Here is an 18,093-nt window from a genome sequence, read left to right as displayed (position 1 = left end):
GGGACTTCTATTTGGCATCCTTGTGTCCTTTTTCTGCACATTCTATCACTGTATTTCCCTTCAGGATCCTTAATAATTTATCCACACAAGCCTGGTCTATTGGAAATCATGACATGGATAGGATAATGTAAATAAATTAATAAAGTCTCCAAGTTTTGAAAGCTGATGACCATCAAAATGAAATGTGAATTAACGCAATGCTTCTTTAATGAGTTGGCTGGGTTAATTGTAGCCAGAGAAAATGAGGTAATTACATTACACAGTCAATAAGGTTTAATTATGCAAACTCACTGAGGGAAAGTAAATTCTGAGAGAGGTGAATATTTTCACAGGTAATACCAAAAATCATCAAAAGGAGGAGAATTTTTTTGATTTATCTCTTTATCTTCCTTCCTTTAGATAATATACCTATATTGCTTAGTGATTGATTTTCACATTTGGGTGTTCAACGGCCTCCCTTACATGTTAAAAACAAATGAAACAAATGGGTGTATAGTGGTAATCCTACCACTATACACCCAAGTCATGTAACCACTAGACATATGTTTTATGATCATAAGGGGCTTATGTGCAGAGATCCCCTCCAGGCAAGAGAGAATCTATTATGTTATAAAAGACCTTAGTATTAGTATATTAGTATGCATATAGCAACTTCATTTTGAGTTTGCCAGATATGCAGCAGCGATGGAGACATTAGCAGGTGATAGGACCAGTTATTGCTCACATAGAACTAATAAGCACCTTCAAGATTGTTCTGCATGAAATAAAATTTGTCCTTCCATAGATACACCTTTTTATTATTACACCACTGCAATGTTTGGAAGTCTCTGTTAATAAAATGAAAAACTTTTATTAACATGTTTTCCAACTCATATGTCATATATATTAATGAAGCTTTAAAGCACATCACAATTTCACTACTCTAGAGAAATTTCTAATTAGGTGAATATGGTGCTGACCAGCCGAGGCATTCTTATCAATTAGTGAAATGCCATAAAGGACATTTTTCACAGTGGTATATAAAAATTGTGTGTTGGAAAGAATATATGGTATGATTAAGATACAGTTAAGAATTAGCATTTCCAAGTTACTTTTTTGTGTGGAATCTTTTTATGGTTCTTGACAAAGTGAACAGTAAAAAAACAATATTATATTGTGGCAAGGTGGAAGTTTTTGAATAAATAATGAAGAGATATAATCTGTTTAAATAATGTCTCCCATGAACTTCTTTGTTATGTATGGATTATATGTTAAATAGCTATCCACAATGGGAAGCAGACAGAATGTTTTTTAAAGAGGCCAATAAATACTGTAAACCTTTCTAAGTTTTGCCTGTCTCCTTGTTATAATGGCAAATTTACTTGCTGCTCTAGGTGATGTCCTGACCTTCTTAGATTCTCATATAGAATGCAATGTGGGGTGGTTGGAACCTCTACTGGACAGAATTCATTTACATAGAAAAAAGGTTGCTTGTCCTGTTATTGAAGTGATCAGTGACAAAGATATGAGGTGAGTTTTATTCTTCCATGTTTCCCTTGAAACTATGGGGCTGATCCATGGGCAGAGAGGGAGTTCAGCATAGCTTTTTTCCAGGATTATATCCTGAATAAGGTCCTCCTACACACTGATAACTGAACTGGCCACACCTCCGTGATCTCATGTACTCTGACTCTGTCCTTTTAATATTTAGCTCTCCTATCTTGAAGGGCATGATCCGACAGGCTCTTCTAGGCATGTTTCTTCAAAACACTTTTAAAGCAGGAGTGACAGCAGGAGAAGCCTTGGGACTCTCAACACAGATTACTACCCTCATTTGGGCAAAACACAGTTCTACCTTGATAGAACATCTATTCTTAAGATAATAATAATAATAATAATAATAATAATAATAATAATAATAATAATAATAATAATAATAATAATAATAATAATATAAGTTGGAAGGACCTTGGAGGTCATCTAGTCCAACCCCCTGCTCAGGCAGGAAACCCTACACCATTTCGGACAAATGGCTGTCCAGTCTCTTCTTAAAAACTTCCAGTGTTGGAGCATTACTGCTTCTGGAGGCAAGCTGTTCCACTGATTAATTGTTCTCACTGTCAGGAAGTTTCTCCTTAGTTCTAGGTTGCTTCTCTCCTTGATTAGTTTCCACCCGTTGCTTCTTGTCCTGCCTTCAGGTGCTTTGGAAAATAGCTTAATTCCCTCTTCTTTATGGCAGCCCCTGAGATATTGGAATACTGCTATCATGTCCCCCCTTGTCCTTCTCTTCGTTAAACTAGACATACCCAATTCTAGCAACCGTTCCTTATATGTTTTAGCCTCCAGTCCCCTAATCATCTTTGTTGCTCTTCTCTGTACTCTTTCTAGAGTCTCAACATCTTTTTTACATCGTGGTGACCAAAACTGGATGCAGTATTCCAAGTGTGGCCTTACCAAGGCATTAAAGAGTGGTATTAATACTTCACGTGATCTTGATTCTATCCCTCTGTTAATGCAGCCTAGCACTGTGTTGGCCTTTTTGGCAGCTGCAGCACACTGCTGGCTCATATTTAAGTGATTGTCTACTAGGACTCCGAGGTCCCTCTCACAGTTACTACTATTGAGCCTGGTGCCACCTATGCTGTACTTTGCTTGTTTGTTGTAAAATGTAATTCAGAATAAAGTAAGAAAACACAAAGCTCATTTCACAATGTTAAACAGTTCATAATTTTGCAAGCTGTTGTTTTTAGTCTGATGTTATTAGCCCCAAACCTCAAAGATGCCATTCAGTTTATTGTAACTTCTGATTCAGCATTTGCCTCTTAAATGAATTCTTTGCATGTTCTCCATTGTTTAGTTACATGACCGTGGATAGCTTTCAGCGTGGTGTTTTCACATGGCCAATGAATTTTGGGTGGAAACCAATTCCTTCAGATGTAATTAAAAAAAATAAGATTAAGGAAACTGATATAATTAGGTAAGTATGTGAAGTTAAAGTTTTGTGAACAGAATTGCTTTTTAAGTACCGTATTTTCCGGCGTATAAGACGACTGGGCGTATAAGACGACCCCCAACTTTTCCAGTTAAAATATAGAGTTTGGGCTATACTCACCGTATAAGACTACCCCTCTTCCAAATAAAAATTAAAAAACATCAGATTTGATTTCAATATGGTAATTTTAATTCAAATGCTTATGACATGCAGGTACTTAGCAGAAAAACTGTCATTTATAAACATAAGGCTGTCATCAAACATATAAACATAAAACAGTGCAAGTGGATTAAACTTTTCCTAATTCACTCTAAAGCTGAAAGGAAGGATAAGACAATAAAACCATGGGAGCTGCCATGCTGTTTGTTTTCTAAGCTGTCAACCAAACTGAACTGATGATGATAGGAGCACACACACACATGCCTCCTTTCCCTCTTCCCTCCAATCCTTCCCAGCTCAGAAAGCAGCGAGGAGAAGCGTGCGTGTGCACACACACACACACACTCGCCTCCTTTCCCTCTTCCCTCTCCCTCCAATCCTTCCCCCCCACCCTGATTTCCAGCTCAGAAAGTGCAAAGCAGCAAGGAGAAGTGTGTGTGTGTGTGTGTGCGCGTGCACACCAGACTGCCAGAGACACTTAGGGGCAGGGAGCACAATGAGAGACAGCAAGGGAAAGAGGAACTTGCCTTACTCTGTTTCCTGGAATGCCATGGAGAGAATGGCACGTCAAGCGGGGGGGGGGGTGACGCCTCTGCTAATTGCTTTTATTCACCACAGGCTGGATGCTGGTTTGCCGGGTGGGGGGGTGGGAACAGCAAGTGGGAGCCTATGTAAAGCACTGGGAGCAACTCACTCCCAGTGCTAACTTTGTTGCTGTATGGATTAAAGGCCATTCGCTTGTCATTCGTTCCTGTTTGTCGGCTCTTTTCTGGGCACCGAAGAGGACGCGCTGACAGATATTTCAGTAGTTGCTTGTTGTAATTTTTAACTTATTTAAACCTTGCTGATTTCTGTACAAAATGATTCACCTGCTGAAGCATGCATATCTGCATTGGCTATTCATGGCACATTAATGAAAATTAAGGAGTGAGATAAGGAAAAAGTAATTTTTGTGCAGTACTGTAAAAATGGCTATTGATTTCCAGTAAGCACACACGCACGCACGCACGCCTCCTTTCTCCCTCCAATCCTCCCTTCCCACCCCGATTTCCAACTCGGAAAATGCAAAGCGTGTGTGTGTGTGTGTGTGTGTGTGTGTGCGCGCGCGTGGGCGTGGCCTCCTTTCCCTCTTCCTCCAGTCCTTCCCAGCTCAGAAAGCAGCGAGGAGAAGCGCGCGCACACGCACACACACACACACACACACACACACACCCTCCTTTCCCTCCTCCCTCTCCCTCCAATCCTTCCCTCCCACCCTGATCTCCAGCTCAGAAAGTGCGAAGCAGCGAGGAGACAGATTGAGACCCCCAGGCATTTATCAGCCTGTGACTTCAAGTTAGCAAAAAGCAGCTGCAAACCACACGCCTGCTAGAGGTGAGCCGCGGGGACGGATTGCTGAAACAAACAGCTTAGAGTTTAATTGCTCTTCCCACTGCCACTCTACCAATCAAGGACTCTTTTTGAGTGAGGGGGGGGGGGAGAGAAAACTTGATGAGTAATATACCAAACCACATGTGTAAAGGAATAAAATAGAATACCCGTATTTTCCGGCGTATAAGACGACTCGGCGTATAAGACGACCCCCAACTTTTAAGAAGGTTTTTGTGTCTTAGAAAGTCGTCTTATACGCCGGAAAATACGGTAATAAATATTCAACATGGTAGAATGACACATAGTTTATGATTTGCAAATTTCTTCTTTCTGGATGGAAACTAACATGTTAAACATGACCTGTTTATTCAACTAAAGATGTTACTTTAAAGTAGAGTAAAGAACTTTTGATTTTTTAGATATTACTGAATTACGTCTCTGCCCATTCTGGTCCGCGGAAGTTGTAACTTGACAATAGGTGTCTACACGTTCTCTGCTTCTGCTTTAAATTATTGTCTAACATAAGTCAAGAGATTTTATAAGATTTTGTAAAAATCTATTAAAATGGCAACATTGAACTATTGCCAAACTAGATTTCTAGTGTTGTGAACATTCAAGTATACTTGCATTTAATAACAATTGTCATTTGTGTGCAAAAGGACATGTTTCAAAATAGCAAAATCTTCATTTGCCCTCCCAAACCTCAATATACGTGTTATGTCTGGTTCAATTATTAGGTGTCCTGTAATGGCAGGTGGGCTATTTTCTATTGATAAGAAGTATTTTTTTGAGCTTGGAGCATATGATCCTGGCCTTGATGTTTGGGGAGGTGAAAATATGGAGATCTCATTCAAGGTATGTTAAACATATTTTCATTTGTTTATAATTTGTACTTGATTATCAAATTAATGCTCTCTTGTCAGTAGCTAAATCGTGCATATGCATTCGTTTCCAATTCTCTTAACAATGGATGATCAGGAATAACTGTCTTAAAATAAATAGTATAAAGCCATTATGATATGATTATTTGTATATATGGAAGTGGATATCCATAATACCCCAATGCCTGGTGAATCAAAAATATATTATTATGGCTGCGCAGATGATGCAAATCTCTAGGGAAGATAGTCAGCAAACAAATGTAGTAAATAAAATATCATTTGTTATTTCTGTCCATTATGTACAAAATCAGTGCACCAAAGTCAAGAAAATTGAATTTTCTCCAGCATGATGACTGAAGAATCCACCAATGGGTTATTTCAGTCCTCCTGCCCAATCAGACCAAGTTGTCACACCTCCTCATTATCTGGAACCTCCCAGTTTCATCTTGGTCTTTCACCCATGAGGACGTGATAACTTGACTCTCAGTTCGTTTGGAGCAGGTCAGACTAGATGTTATTAATCCATTGGTGGATTCTTTCTGAGATTGGGAAAAATTAGTGGAGGTTATTACCTTCTCTTGAAAATCTGAATCCCTTTCCCCTTCCCTTCAGGGCTAGAGTAGCACTCCTCTCCAGGACTGGGAAGGTGGTTTCTCTTCCCTGAATTCAGCAGTTTGCTGAACTATTCCAAAACCTTACCTGATAGAAGCGGGGGAGTTTCCCTTCGTCGTAGTGAGGGGGGATTGAGTATTCACACTCCCCTAGAAAATGCGCGTGTTTCTGGCTGGTGGCCGCCATTTTGAGGCCTCATGGCTTCTTCTCTGACCGGGCCCGGTCAGGGATTCCTATAGTGGCCACCATTTTGAATCCGCGGAGCACAGCTTTGCCGAAGTTTCTTTTCAGCCGAAGCACAGCTGTGTGGATTGATTAGAGCAAGCGACAGGGGGAATTTTGTCTGGCCTTTTTGTTTGCCCTCGGGCTGATGCTGAAGAGGAGGAAGCCTCACTTTACAGCGGTGAGCTGTTTCGCACCTAACAGCTGTTAGGCACGATTTCCCAAACCGATCTCTTCATTACAGAAAAACCTAGAAACTTGTTTTCTTACCTTTTGGGTACCCTTTGACTATCTTAAGAGCCTCAATTCTCCTCCTCCTTCCCCCCCCCCCTTCCTTCCTCATGGAGCTCAAGGCGTCCACCATCTTTAAGGCATATTTCCACAGGGAAATGCCCATTCACACCCAGGCCAGGACACCATTTTGTGATTGTTTAAACAACTTGCTGCAGTTATATATAATTGTTCTACATAGTTTCACTGGTATAATTACATAGATTTGCATATACCTTTGCATCATTTTCATTAACTTTATCCTTGAGCTTAAGTGTTTCAGAAATTATCATTCCTATTGAGGAAATCTATTATCAACAAGAGTGTGGAATCAGCAGAAGCAACGATCCTTCAGGCCCTGCTCGCCACATTGCCTATATCTGCCACTCTGCATCTAGTGGTTGCTTCAAGTTCCTGATCATCACCACTATTGTGAGACACGTGTGATTTTGTCACCAACGTGATCTCAGGTCCATTGCTGGGTGACGAGCGCTTCAGCGCCAAGCGTGAGTTCAGGTTAGCCAGTGGGCCGACTCACGCTAATCCACGTGAAGTCAGTCCCTCTTCAAGGAGGCTCCTGACGTCCCTTGCAGAACGAGTCAGTCCCAGAGTCACCTCTGGGTTGCATCTCGACTGATATGGCAGAACCTTTGAACACTGAGTCACAACATTTGGACACTGACAACACCCACGTCCAAGTTGAGCCAGCACCTGAGGCGCCTGGAGGTAAGGCCAAAGCCAAATTGAAGTACGGCAGGCAGGCTGGCAAGGCAAGTGATAAGCAGGCCGACTGTACACATAGAGCCCTGGAGAAGCAATTCTCCCAGGCCCAACGCTTATCTGCTGAAAGAGGTCATACACTTCAAAACCTCCATACCACCTGACATGGGAGCACCCCTACCATCCACATCGCGAGCTTGGTCACCTGAGAATGTGCATCAGCAGGTCTCGACGCAGACCTTTGGTCAGGGAGGACCACCTCTGTTTGGAGAGGACCTTGATTTGCCTGGCCCATCAACAGCACCCACCGCTGCTATCACATCATCTGCTGTGGGGTTACGGCCTCCGCTAGAGTAGTCCTTCTTCGACCAACTCCAAGTGTGAATATCACAGGCTGTGTTCCAAGCCATGGCGTCAGCGGGTCAACAGCAGGCATCTCCCATTCCGGGGTCGTCTTCACCGACCACCTCCGCACGACCTCACTGGATCGGTCAGGTATGGTCTCCCCATCCCATTCTCCTGAATCCGACTCTTCCAACGTTTCGGATTATGAGGGAGGTAGGGATGGTTGGTCGGATTGTGAGGAACCTACCCATGAATCTCAGCGCATGGCGGAGCTCTTTAACGCTTCGCTATTTCCTTCATTGCTGCGTAGAGTCTATGTAGTGGGCAAGCTATCCTCACAACTGGTTCCAACCTCTCAGCCTTCCTCTGATCAGGATATTAATCCCCTGTTTGCCATGCCTGTAGACGAACACCTACAAATTCCCTGTCCCCTTTTATTCCTCAAAAATATTCAGGGGCAGTGGGAGTTACTGGTTGCTCAGCCAACCCAGGGAACAGCTGAGCGCAAGATAGTGGACGTGGCTAAGAATTTGGCTGATTTATTGGAGATACCAAAAGTAGATGAGTCACTGGCTCCACTTTTTTCAACTGCTAGTCTCCCGGCAGATGTCTCCGACTCCCTTAAGGCGGAAGATAAAAAATCTGAAATGGCCTTACGCAAGGTCCATTTGGCATCTGCATGGGCTGCAAAGGCGGCAGCTTCCACTTCCTTTTTTGCCAGGATTTCAATTACCTGGCTTCATCAGTTGCAGGACAGGATTCCATTGGAAGAGGCCAGAATTCATCAGGATTTAACCAAGCTAATAGCCACATCCGAGTATATGGCAGATGTCTCCTTGTATTCAGCCAAGCACTCAGTCCAATCAATGGCTTCCAGCGTAGTCACTAGGAGGCTTCTATGGCTCAAAAACTGGAGGGCTGAGAGAAAACATAAGTGGCGTGCGGCCACTGCCCCCTTCATGGGTGGCAGATTGTTTGGGGAGGCCCTAATGCCATATCTCATCGAAAACAAACAAAAACAAAAGGTTATTTCTCATTTGGCAAGGAGAACTAACAGACGTTTCCTCCCTTACAATCGCAGACAGTCCTTTTGGACTGGGACTGCAACGGAGTCGGCACAACCATACCGACCCCCAACCCCCAAAAATGAGCACTCCTTTGACAGGGCAAGCTATAGGGATAGAACCCAGTACCAACCCCAAAACAAAAATTCCTTTCGTGGCAGAGCGGGCCGCTCCTTCCGTCGCACCAAGTGACTCACAGGGGACTCCCCCCATTGGCAGCAGATTTACTCTCTTTATACTCCAATGGGAAAACACGACCACAGACTCCTGGGTTCTGTGCACCATAAGAGAGGGCCTGTCCCTGGAGTTCAAATCCAGGCCAGTAGATCATTTTGTGTCTTGCCCAGCCAAGAGAAACTTTGTAAAAAGAGGGCTCATGGAAGACGCCATCCAACACTTACTCACCATCAAGGCTATAGAGGAGGTCCCCCTGAATCAGGCGGGATGGGGGTATTACTCCATTCTATTTGTGGTCCCAAAATCTTCAGGGGAATGGAGGGCCTCAAGGGACTGAACCTCCATCTTCAATACCAGATGTTCAAAATGCAGTCGTTACACTCCATCTTATCCAGCATAAGACGGGGGGATCTATTGACTTCAATAGATCTAAAGGAGGCATACCTGCACATCCCCATCTTCCCGGACCATTGCAGGTATCTGCAATTCTGCTACCTCAACCGTCACTTTCAATACAAGGCTCTACCATTCGGCCTCTCCTTAGCACCCAGAGTCTTTACCAAGATCCTGGCAGTGTTGGCAGCTCATTTAAGATTAGTCCCTGTTCGGGTCCAGTGCTATCTGGACGACATCCTGGTCCAGTCCCTGTCAGTTTCAACCACCCAGTCAGATTTGGCCCTCACAATAAGGACCCTACAGAACCACGGTTCTTGATAAATTTCAAAAAGAGCCAACTGACTCCCTCTACCCACCTGTTACATCTGGGTGTGGTGATAGACATGGAAGTTTGTCACGTGTACCTATCAGAAGAGCAGCGCAGGAGCATCAGAGACATGGCACTCAGGGTGCGCAGAAGCAGGACTGTGTCATTGGCCACACTTTCTCAACTCCTGGGGAAGTTAATATCATGTATAGCAATAGTGCTGTGGGCCAGGTTACACACATGGGACCTTCAGTGGTTCCTGCTCCCATACCAGAGACAGCACACCAGTACATCCAACCGGTTGGTGCGCGTTCCTCATTAGGTATGTCTTATCTCTCAGCTGGTGGACTTCATCGGCCATTCACAGGGGGACTCTATTCAAAGAGCCTAGTCGCATCAGCGTGACCACGGACGCAAGTCTCTTCAGTTGGGGTGCACACCTCCAAACCCAGATGACTCAGGGTCAGTGGTCACAGACAGACCTGAGGCACAGCATAAATTGGTTGGAGCTCAGAGTGATCCAACTGGATCTCAAACATTTTCACTCAGTAGTCAAGGGGCAACATGTGCTGGTCCTGACGGACAATGTGGCTGCAAAAGCTCACATGAACCAGCAAGGGGGCACCCGGTCCAAGTCCCTCATGACAGAGGCTCGAGCATTGAGCTCCTGGGCAGAGAAACACCTACTCTCCCTCAGGACTGAGCATATCTCGGGAGAGGCAAATCGGCAGGCAGACTTCCTCAGCAGGTCGATAGTAGATCATTCAGAGTGGATGTTACATCCAGATATTTTCAGGGAGATCTCGCACAGATTTGGTTGTCTGATCGTGGACCTGTTCACCTCACCGGGGAATGCCCAGCTGCCCAGATTCTTTTCTCTGTTCCCCTCCCGGGGAGCAGAGGGGGCGGATGCCCTGCGCAGCTGGTGGCCTCAAGGTCTGTTGTACACCTTTCCCCTACTGCCTCTACTTCCAGCAGTTGTCAGGAAGATCCTGGAGGAACAGGCGGAAGTGATCTTTATAGCTCCTCACTGGCCCAGAAGACCATGGTTCACAGACCTGGTGAGTCTCTCATCCTCAGCCCCGTGGAGGATTCCAAACAACCGGATATGGTTGACGCAGGGGGATCTTCAGCATCCAGACCCCCAATGGCTTCAATTGACCGCCTGGCACTTGAACGCCGCACCCTGACCAGGGAATCATATTCAGCGAAGGTGATTGATATGATCCAGGCGGCCAGGAAACCGGTGGCTAATGTATTTACGACCATACATGGAATTGCTTCTGGTGCGACAGGAATCACGTGAGTCTGTCGCAGGTAACCATTCCCAGGGTGCTAGAATATTTGATGGAGGGCATCAAAAAGGGGTTGGCGCCCAACACTATCCGCAAACAGTTAGCGACACTTTCCTCTGTACTCTTGTGGGACTCCTCAGAGTCCTTATCAAGGCATCCCACCATATGGTCTTTCCTCAAGGAAGTCACTAATAGTAGACCCCCTGTGATTCATAGATATCCTTCTTGGAACTTACCTCGGGTTCTTCAGGCACTAACCTCACCTCCCTTTGAACCACTTAAAACGTGTTCCTTACGACACTTGTCACTCAAAGTCTCCTTCCTGATTGCAATTACTTCGGCTAGGCACATTTCAGAATTGGCTGCCTTGTTGGTCAGGAAGGACCTGTGCATGTTTCACGAGGACAGGGTGGTTCTCCGACTAGACCCTTCATTTATTCCAAAAATAAATACAGTATTCCATAGAGAACAAGAGGTCATTCTTCCAGATTTCTGTCCTCATCCGTCACATGAATTGGAACGGCAATGGTGCACCCTTGATGTAAGGAGATATGCCGTTATATCAAGCACACGGCACCCTTCTGTAAATCTGAAGCCCTGTTTGTGTCCTTTCAGCCTTCTTCAATGGGTCAAAAGGTGTCCGCTTCCACCATAGGTAGGTGGATCAGGGCCTGTATCGCAAGTGCATACGTCTCACTTGCCCTGCCTGTTCCTCTTCATGTGACGGCTCACTCCACCCACAGTGTTGCCACAACTGCGGCGTGGGCAACCCAGGCGTCCATTGAGGACATTTGCAGGGCAGCGACATGGTCCTCACCATCACCTTTCATTAGACATTACCGTTTGGACAAATTTGCGTCGGCTGAGGCCGCTTTTGGTAGGCATATTTTACAACAAGTAGTCACACCATCTGGGGGACCGGCCCCAACTGACTCCCACCCTTACCTGAACGCCTTTTCTCAGCATGATGATGAAGAATCCATGCCCTCCCTTTTAGAAGTCAGTCAGGTCTGGGTTGGGCGCTCGTTATTGTAGGTTTTTTTTCTAATACTTGCTTGAGAGTCATCACATCGAACTGTTGTCATTGGCTACGCCATCGATGAAACTGGGAGATCCCAGATAAGGAGGAGGCGTGACAACTTGACAACTTGGTCTGATTGGGCAGGAGGACTGAAATAACCCATTGGTGGATTCTTCATCATCATGCTAAGAAAAGGCATTCAGGTAAGCCAACGCTCCTTCCTGGTATATACTGTAGATATATATATATATATATATATATATATATATATATATATATATATATATATATATATATATATATATATATATATATTATTTATAATTCTATATCTAATAATCTATTAATATTTTAAATTCCTGGTTTCTCAAGCAATATATATTATCTCAATATAACTTACATTATAAAATCCTAAGCTTCCCTTTCAACCAAGACATAAAGCTCCAAATGCTGACCAATCATGCAATATTTATTACAAAACAATGATCAAAGATTAAGCCTGAAGACTCAATCAGAAATGATAGACTGAGGCCTCATCACTGGCTTGAATCAAAAGAAAGATTTGAAAAGAGTTTGCAAACTAATATTTGTGCTCATTATAAGTGGTGTAAGGTCTAAATTTATTAAACAACCATTATGGCCATTGTTTTACTTCTGAAGGTTTTAACAAGAAAGTGATTCTGAGTAGTAGAAATTAGAGAAGGTGTTCTAAACCACGACTTATCCAGGAATTTGGAACTCCAAGCCATTATTTGTGCTGTAAATACATGGTTGAGGCAAATCATAACGTTACATGATCTCAACTTAGTAGATATGGATTTTCTCATAATAAAACAAAGTAAGACATATACAGAAGTTAAGACATCTACACACTGCAGATTATGGAATGAAATTGCCAGAAATTGTATCTATTGTTGCCGTGATTTTATTTCATCAGGTTTGGATGTGTGGCGGAGAAATTGAGATTATCCCGTGTTCCCGAGTAGGTCATATTTTTAGGAATGATAACCCCTACTCCTTCCCTAAAGATCGTCTCACTACAGTAGAACGGAATTTGGCCCGGGTGGCAGAAGTTTGGCTGGATGACTACAAAGATCTTTTCTATGGACATGGTTATCACCTCATTCAGAAAAATTTGGACATTGGAGATTTAACTCAACAGAAGAAACTGAGGGAGCAGCTCCAGTGCAAGAACTTCAAGTGGTATTTAGAAAACGTGTATCCTGATTTGGAGGCCCCTCTCGTTAAAGCTAATGGGCTGGTACGTTCATTTTACCAACTCAGGTTTTTACTATGTGCTTATGTCAATTGTGATTTTTAGCTTAATTTCTTTTCTTCTTGTGCACTATAAAAATCTCATGTTAGTAGAAGCAAAATAGTTGTGTTAGTTGAATTTCCCATCAAGTGAAAAGTTCTAAAGAGATGGGTGGGTGAATTGGTTGATTTATTATGTCGCCTTGTTCCCTAAATGCAGTTTTGTTTTAATAATTTATAGTCATTTAAAAACTTCATTATGGACTTCTATATGTGCAGTATATTGAATCATTATCCTGAGGGTAAAATCCACAATATAAAAATCAAAGAACATCACTACCGGGTGGTTTTTAACTCTCAAATCCATGAATACACTGTATCTTGAGCTTCTAATGTCAACATGCTTATTTAAAGTAAAACATAGAAAAACATTTCACAGAGTTTATTATTACTTGTCTCCATGAAGGCACTAAAATTGTCAGATGACAAAGAGAGTGCAGAATGTAAAAGGTCTAGTGCAGACATGTCAAACTCGTGACGTCACATGACGTTGTGCAACGTATTGGGAGAGTTTTGCCATTGCCGGCAATGGGGTGGGCACGGCTTCCGCATGATGTGTCTGGCCTGTGGGCCGGCAGCTTGACACCCCTGGTCTAGTGTCATTCTTTGACATCACATGGTTGCCAGGATACATTCAGGTAATATACACAGGATAGACAAAAGGGTGATGGTATTTTTTCACGGGAATAGCACTAGATAGGCCATAGATATTGCTCTTGTTTTTTGTTGAAGTTCTGCTTCTTTAAATACATAGCTGGAAAAATTGGGATTCTATTGGTTTCAGGTAAAAGAAATCAGTGTTAGGAATAAAATTATTGAAAACATGTTGATGACTAGTTAATACTGAAGTTTCTTAGTGGGACATTTAGGATTTATATAATTATGAAATCTTATTTCTTTATGAAATTTATATGTCACCTCAATCCAACTGGATTCTAGAGCAATGGTTCTCAACCTGGGGTCCACAGACCCCTAGGGGGCTATGATGTTGTCATGGGTCCGCGAAGGCTTGAAGAAATGCTATTATTTAAATCTTCAGTTAAATCTTGGTGGTCTGGGGCCATGGTTCATGGCCACAAAAGATATTTAAAGGAGGTTCATGGTGAAGAAAAAGTTGAGAACCACTGCTCTAGAGAATTAGTTTGATTGAAAACAAATTTGTGAATGGGTGGTGGATATTTCTGGTATCTCCATGTTAGCAATAAATTAATTGAATGCAAATTGATTTGTAAGCGTTCTGAGTGAAAACTAATTTGGGGGATATTAGGGATTATATAAGGGGGGGAACTGAAGCAATTTTCAACTACAAATTAAGGGCCTCTTCAGATTGTGATATTGGGTTATGGTCTTCTCCTGTGGATAGCTGCCCTGGGCTCCATAAATTCTCTGCATAGTCTTTGGCATATGAATATTTTGAGATAAATTAATACTGATGAATTAAGGCTGCTGATATTTGGAGCTGTGACCAAAATGGCGATTTGTATTCTGTTTACATAGTAAAAAATAGTCACTTTTCTTCATCTGTACCAGCTTTTCGTTTTCAACAGTGACTGGGTAGCATATTCTGGTTCTCCCAACAACTAGTTTTTGAAGGTGTATTGCCCCAAAGATAGAGAAAGTTAATTTAACTCTCAGGCCAAAGAGAAAAATCTTTCTTGGTTGAAGTTGACATCAACAAGGTGGAAGATATTCTGGGGAAAGATCAAGCCAAGCAAAGTTATTTTTTTTTTATTAAAAGTTTTAGAATTTTTTTACAGTATATAACCCAAATCCCTCCCCCCTCACCCCCCACCCCCACTTCCCAGAGCTGATTACAGGGTTACAAATCAGCAATCATAATCTAACTAAAATTACCCAACTCTACTAACAATCAAATCCATAACATACTTTAACTCCTTTTCAAAATAAATATTAACAAATTAAAAACCAAAATAATATAATTAAACAATAATACTAAAAATAATATAAATTCTATCATATTAAACTATTAAAAATAATCTAAAATTTACTCATAAGCTAAATAATACTTTTTAGTCTCATATTTATTCTGGATATAATCTATCCATCTTCTCCAAACCAAAATATATCTTTCTTGTGAGTAATCCTTTAAATAAGCGGAAATTTTTGCCATTTCTGCTAAGTTAGACATCTTGAGTGTCCATTCTTCCATAGTAGGCACTGAATCTTTCTTCCAATATTGCCCCACCAGTAATCTTGCATAGCCAAGCAAATAACTGAATCCACACATTCTGCTATAGTATAGTATAATAAAAATCATATGAAAGCCTAGATTAACTAAAGCCTGAATAGGCAATGGAGGTCAATAATTGTGGGTCCATCTGGTGATAACTATGATAACTGCGCCGAGGTGGCGCAGCAGTTAGAGTGCAGTACTGCAGGCCACTTTAGCTGACTGTGTTCAGCAGGTCAGCGGTTCAAATCTCACCGGCTCAAGGTTGACTCAGCCTTCCATCCTTCCGAGGTAGGTAAAATGAGGACCCAGATTGTTGGGGGCAATGTAAATATATATATACATTGCTTACTGGTGTACACCGCTTAGAGAGTGCTTGCACTTAAAGCGGTATATAAGTCTCATAAATAAATAAATAAATAAATAAATAAATAAATAAATAAAAGATTACAACTTGGAATGGATATGGAGTAAATGGTAAAGACAGAGATTTTATAGAATGTAATGGGCATGCTTGGAGTAAAGTTTTGGTTAGTCTTGTAGCATGTTGGCCAAAATATGCCCAAACTGATTACCACTCGCTGTGCCATTAGCCCAGAATGCTGTTTCTGGAACAGATATGACTAATGCTCATAGCTTAGTCTACATCAGACATGTCAAACACAAGGCCCGGGGACTGGTTGTGGCCCATGAAGTGGTTTCATGTGGCCCGTGAAGCCATCCTGGAAACAGTGAGGGAACGGCCCCTGCTGCCTTGGCCCTGGCCCCGGCCGGCCGGGAGGGAGGGAGCCAATGTACAATTTTGTGGTGGCCATCTATGCTGAAATACATTCAGTCTTAGCTCCACAAGGCCGTCTAGAAAGCAAGTGTGTTATTTTCTCAGTTGTTTACTATGTTTATGGATAAACATATCAAAATGATTAGAGGTTTTTTGGATGAGGATGTAAATATGTGTGTACTTGCATGTCCTCATAATAATGGTTGAGTATCTGAATGATATTTGATGAATGTATAATGATTGCAGGATGTAGAAAGGCTATGAAGTATGGATAAAATTAATGTATCAAAGATCAGGCAATTATGTTTGACAAAGAAAGTTGAATGAATAGTTGCAAGTTATACATGAATGATGAAGAAATGCAACATGTATTTGAATTTTTCTATCTTTGTAGAATATTTACTAAAAATAAAAAAACAGGTGGCAAAACTTCAAGACATACAAAGGCTAGTAAAAGGGTAGAGAGTGGTATGTTGTATATTGTAAGGCTCAAAAGAAGCAAAAATGGCTGTTTTTAAGAAGGTATTTTTGTTCTCTTTGACATAAAAACGGTGAACGCTGGGTATGTCAGGACAAATTTAAAAAAGTAAAATGCAGTGGGAATAGGTTAAGAAATCTCTGGTAAGAGGAAGTGCTAGTATCAAGATTAAATAAAGGTGAATTCAACATCAAAGTGAGTGACCAGTACAAAAAAATATACTGCAATGGTTTGGTCATATAGAGAAAGTGAATGAGGATTGAATTTCAAAGTAAATCTCTATAAAAAAAAAACCAATGTATTGAGAGGAAGGGAAAGTACAAAAAAAATTGTATTTGGATAGCATTTATCAGATGTTAGAAAGAAGTAGCTGAGGAGAACAAATCTGATGAATATATAAATCAATATGTGGAATTGGTAGAAACAAGGATAGTTTGCAAGTATATAAAAGACTTCGGATAGTTTGCAAGGCATGGAGAGATATAGTGAATTATGTTCGTATAAACTAGATATAACTGTGTTTTTTGTCTTATTTCATGTGTACACATTTTTAATGTCTGTTGTTTATTTGGTTAATATTTCTTGCTTTGCTGCATGTAACATATTCTATTGAAAGGAAATAGTGTAATTGGTATGTATGTTCAATAAGATACTATTACATGTGTTTACACAACGTACAAAACTACAGTAGAAGTAAACTCCTTTATGGCTTAGATTAATGAGTGAACCTGACCTATACATATCTGTGTATCTGTGTTATACATAGACAGGCATTTATCATTTCTAGTTTTTGGAAGCACAACCTACTGGTGATGGGTTCCCTATGCTAATCTAGCTTGAAGTCTTGGAAGTAGATGCTACAGAATTAAGAGCTGTGTTGACACAGTGGTTAGAATGCAGTATTGCAGGCTACTTCTGCTGACTGCCAGCTGCCAGCGGTTTGGTAGTTCGATCCTGACCCACTCAAGTTTGACACAGCCTTCCATCCTTCCAAGGTTGGTAAAATGAGAACCCAGATATTTTTTTGGGGGGGGGCAATATGCTATCCGCTTAGAGAGGGCTGTAAAGCACCGTGAAGCAGTATATAAGTCTAAGTGCTATTGCTATTCCTGCATTTTTCTCTAAATCTGCATTTTTCTTAAGCACTGCTTTTTCTTTTAGCAAGATTTTCTATTACTACTCCTGGATATTTATTTATTATAGTGCAACATCTCTGATTTGAAATCAGATAACTATAAAGAAAGGATAGTAGTTCTGTCAGTGGAAAGTTATGCATTCCAAGCAGTACATTGGCATGTAGAAGAGAAAAAAGTAGTATGTTTTATATTTTTTCCCCAGAATTAACTGGCAAAAAAATTATATAGGAAACTGGTGTAGGTCCTTAGAGTAATATTTGTAAATTAACAAAATGGGGAAATATTTAAAATTCGTAAGCCCCAAATACTGATTCTCCTTCAGTAAACATAAAGCTTTCTTATTCTTACCTTCCAAAATCTATATAATTTATTATTGTTATTACTA

General features: G+C 41.5%; 1 protein-coding gene across 1 annotated transcript in view; it reads left to right on the top strand.

The window, feature by feature from the left end:
- The window catches only part of GALNT5 (polypeptide N-acetylgalactosaminyltransferase 5), a 50,408-nt gene that overhangs the window by 16,059 nt on the left and 16,256 nt on the right, over positions 1-18,093 (top strand). The window contains exons 4-7 of the mRNA XM_039335396.1: positions 1,374-1,509; positions 2,837-2,956; positions 5,239-5,356; positions 12,749-13,072. Of these exons, the coding sequence (XP_039191330.1) occupies positions 1,374-1,509; positions 2,837-2,956; positions 5,239-5,356; positions 12,749-13,072 (698 nt within the window). The remainder of the gene's footprint in view (positions 1-1,373; positions 1,510-2,836; positions 2,957-5,238; positions 5,357-12,748; positions 13,073-18,093) is intronic.

Source organism: Crotalus tigris, unplaced genomic scaffold, assembly GCF_016545835.1.
Source record: "Crotalus tigris isolate CLP2741 ecotype Arizona unplaced genomic scaffold, ASM1654583v1 scf7180000017641.3106099, whole genome shotgun sequence".
Lineage (NCBI taxonomy): Eukaryota > Metazoa > Chordata > Lepidosauria > Squamata > Viperidae > Crotalus > Crotalus tigris.
Note: the sequence above shows the minus strand (reverse complement) of the source record. Positions and strands in the feature narration are given on the sequence as shown.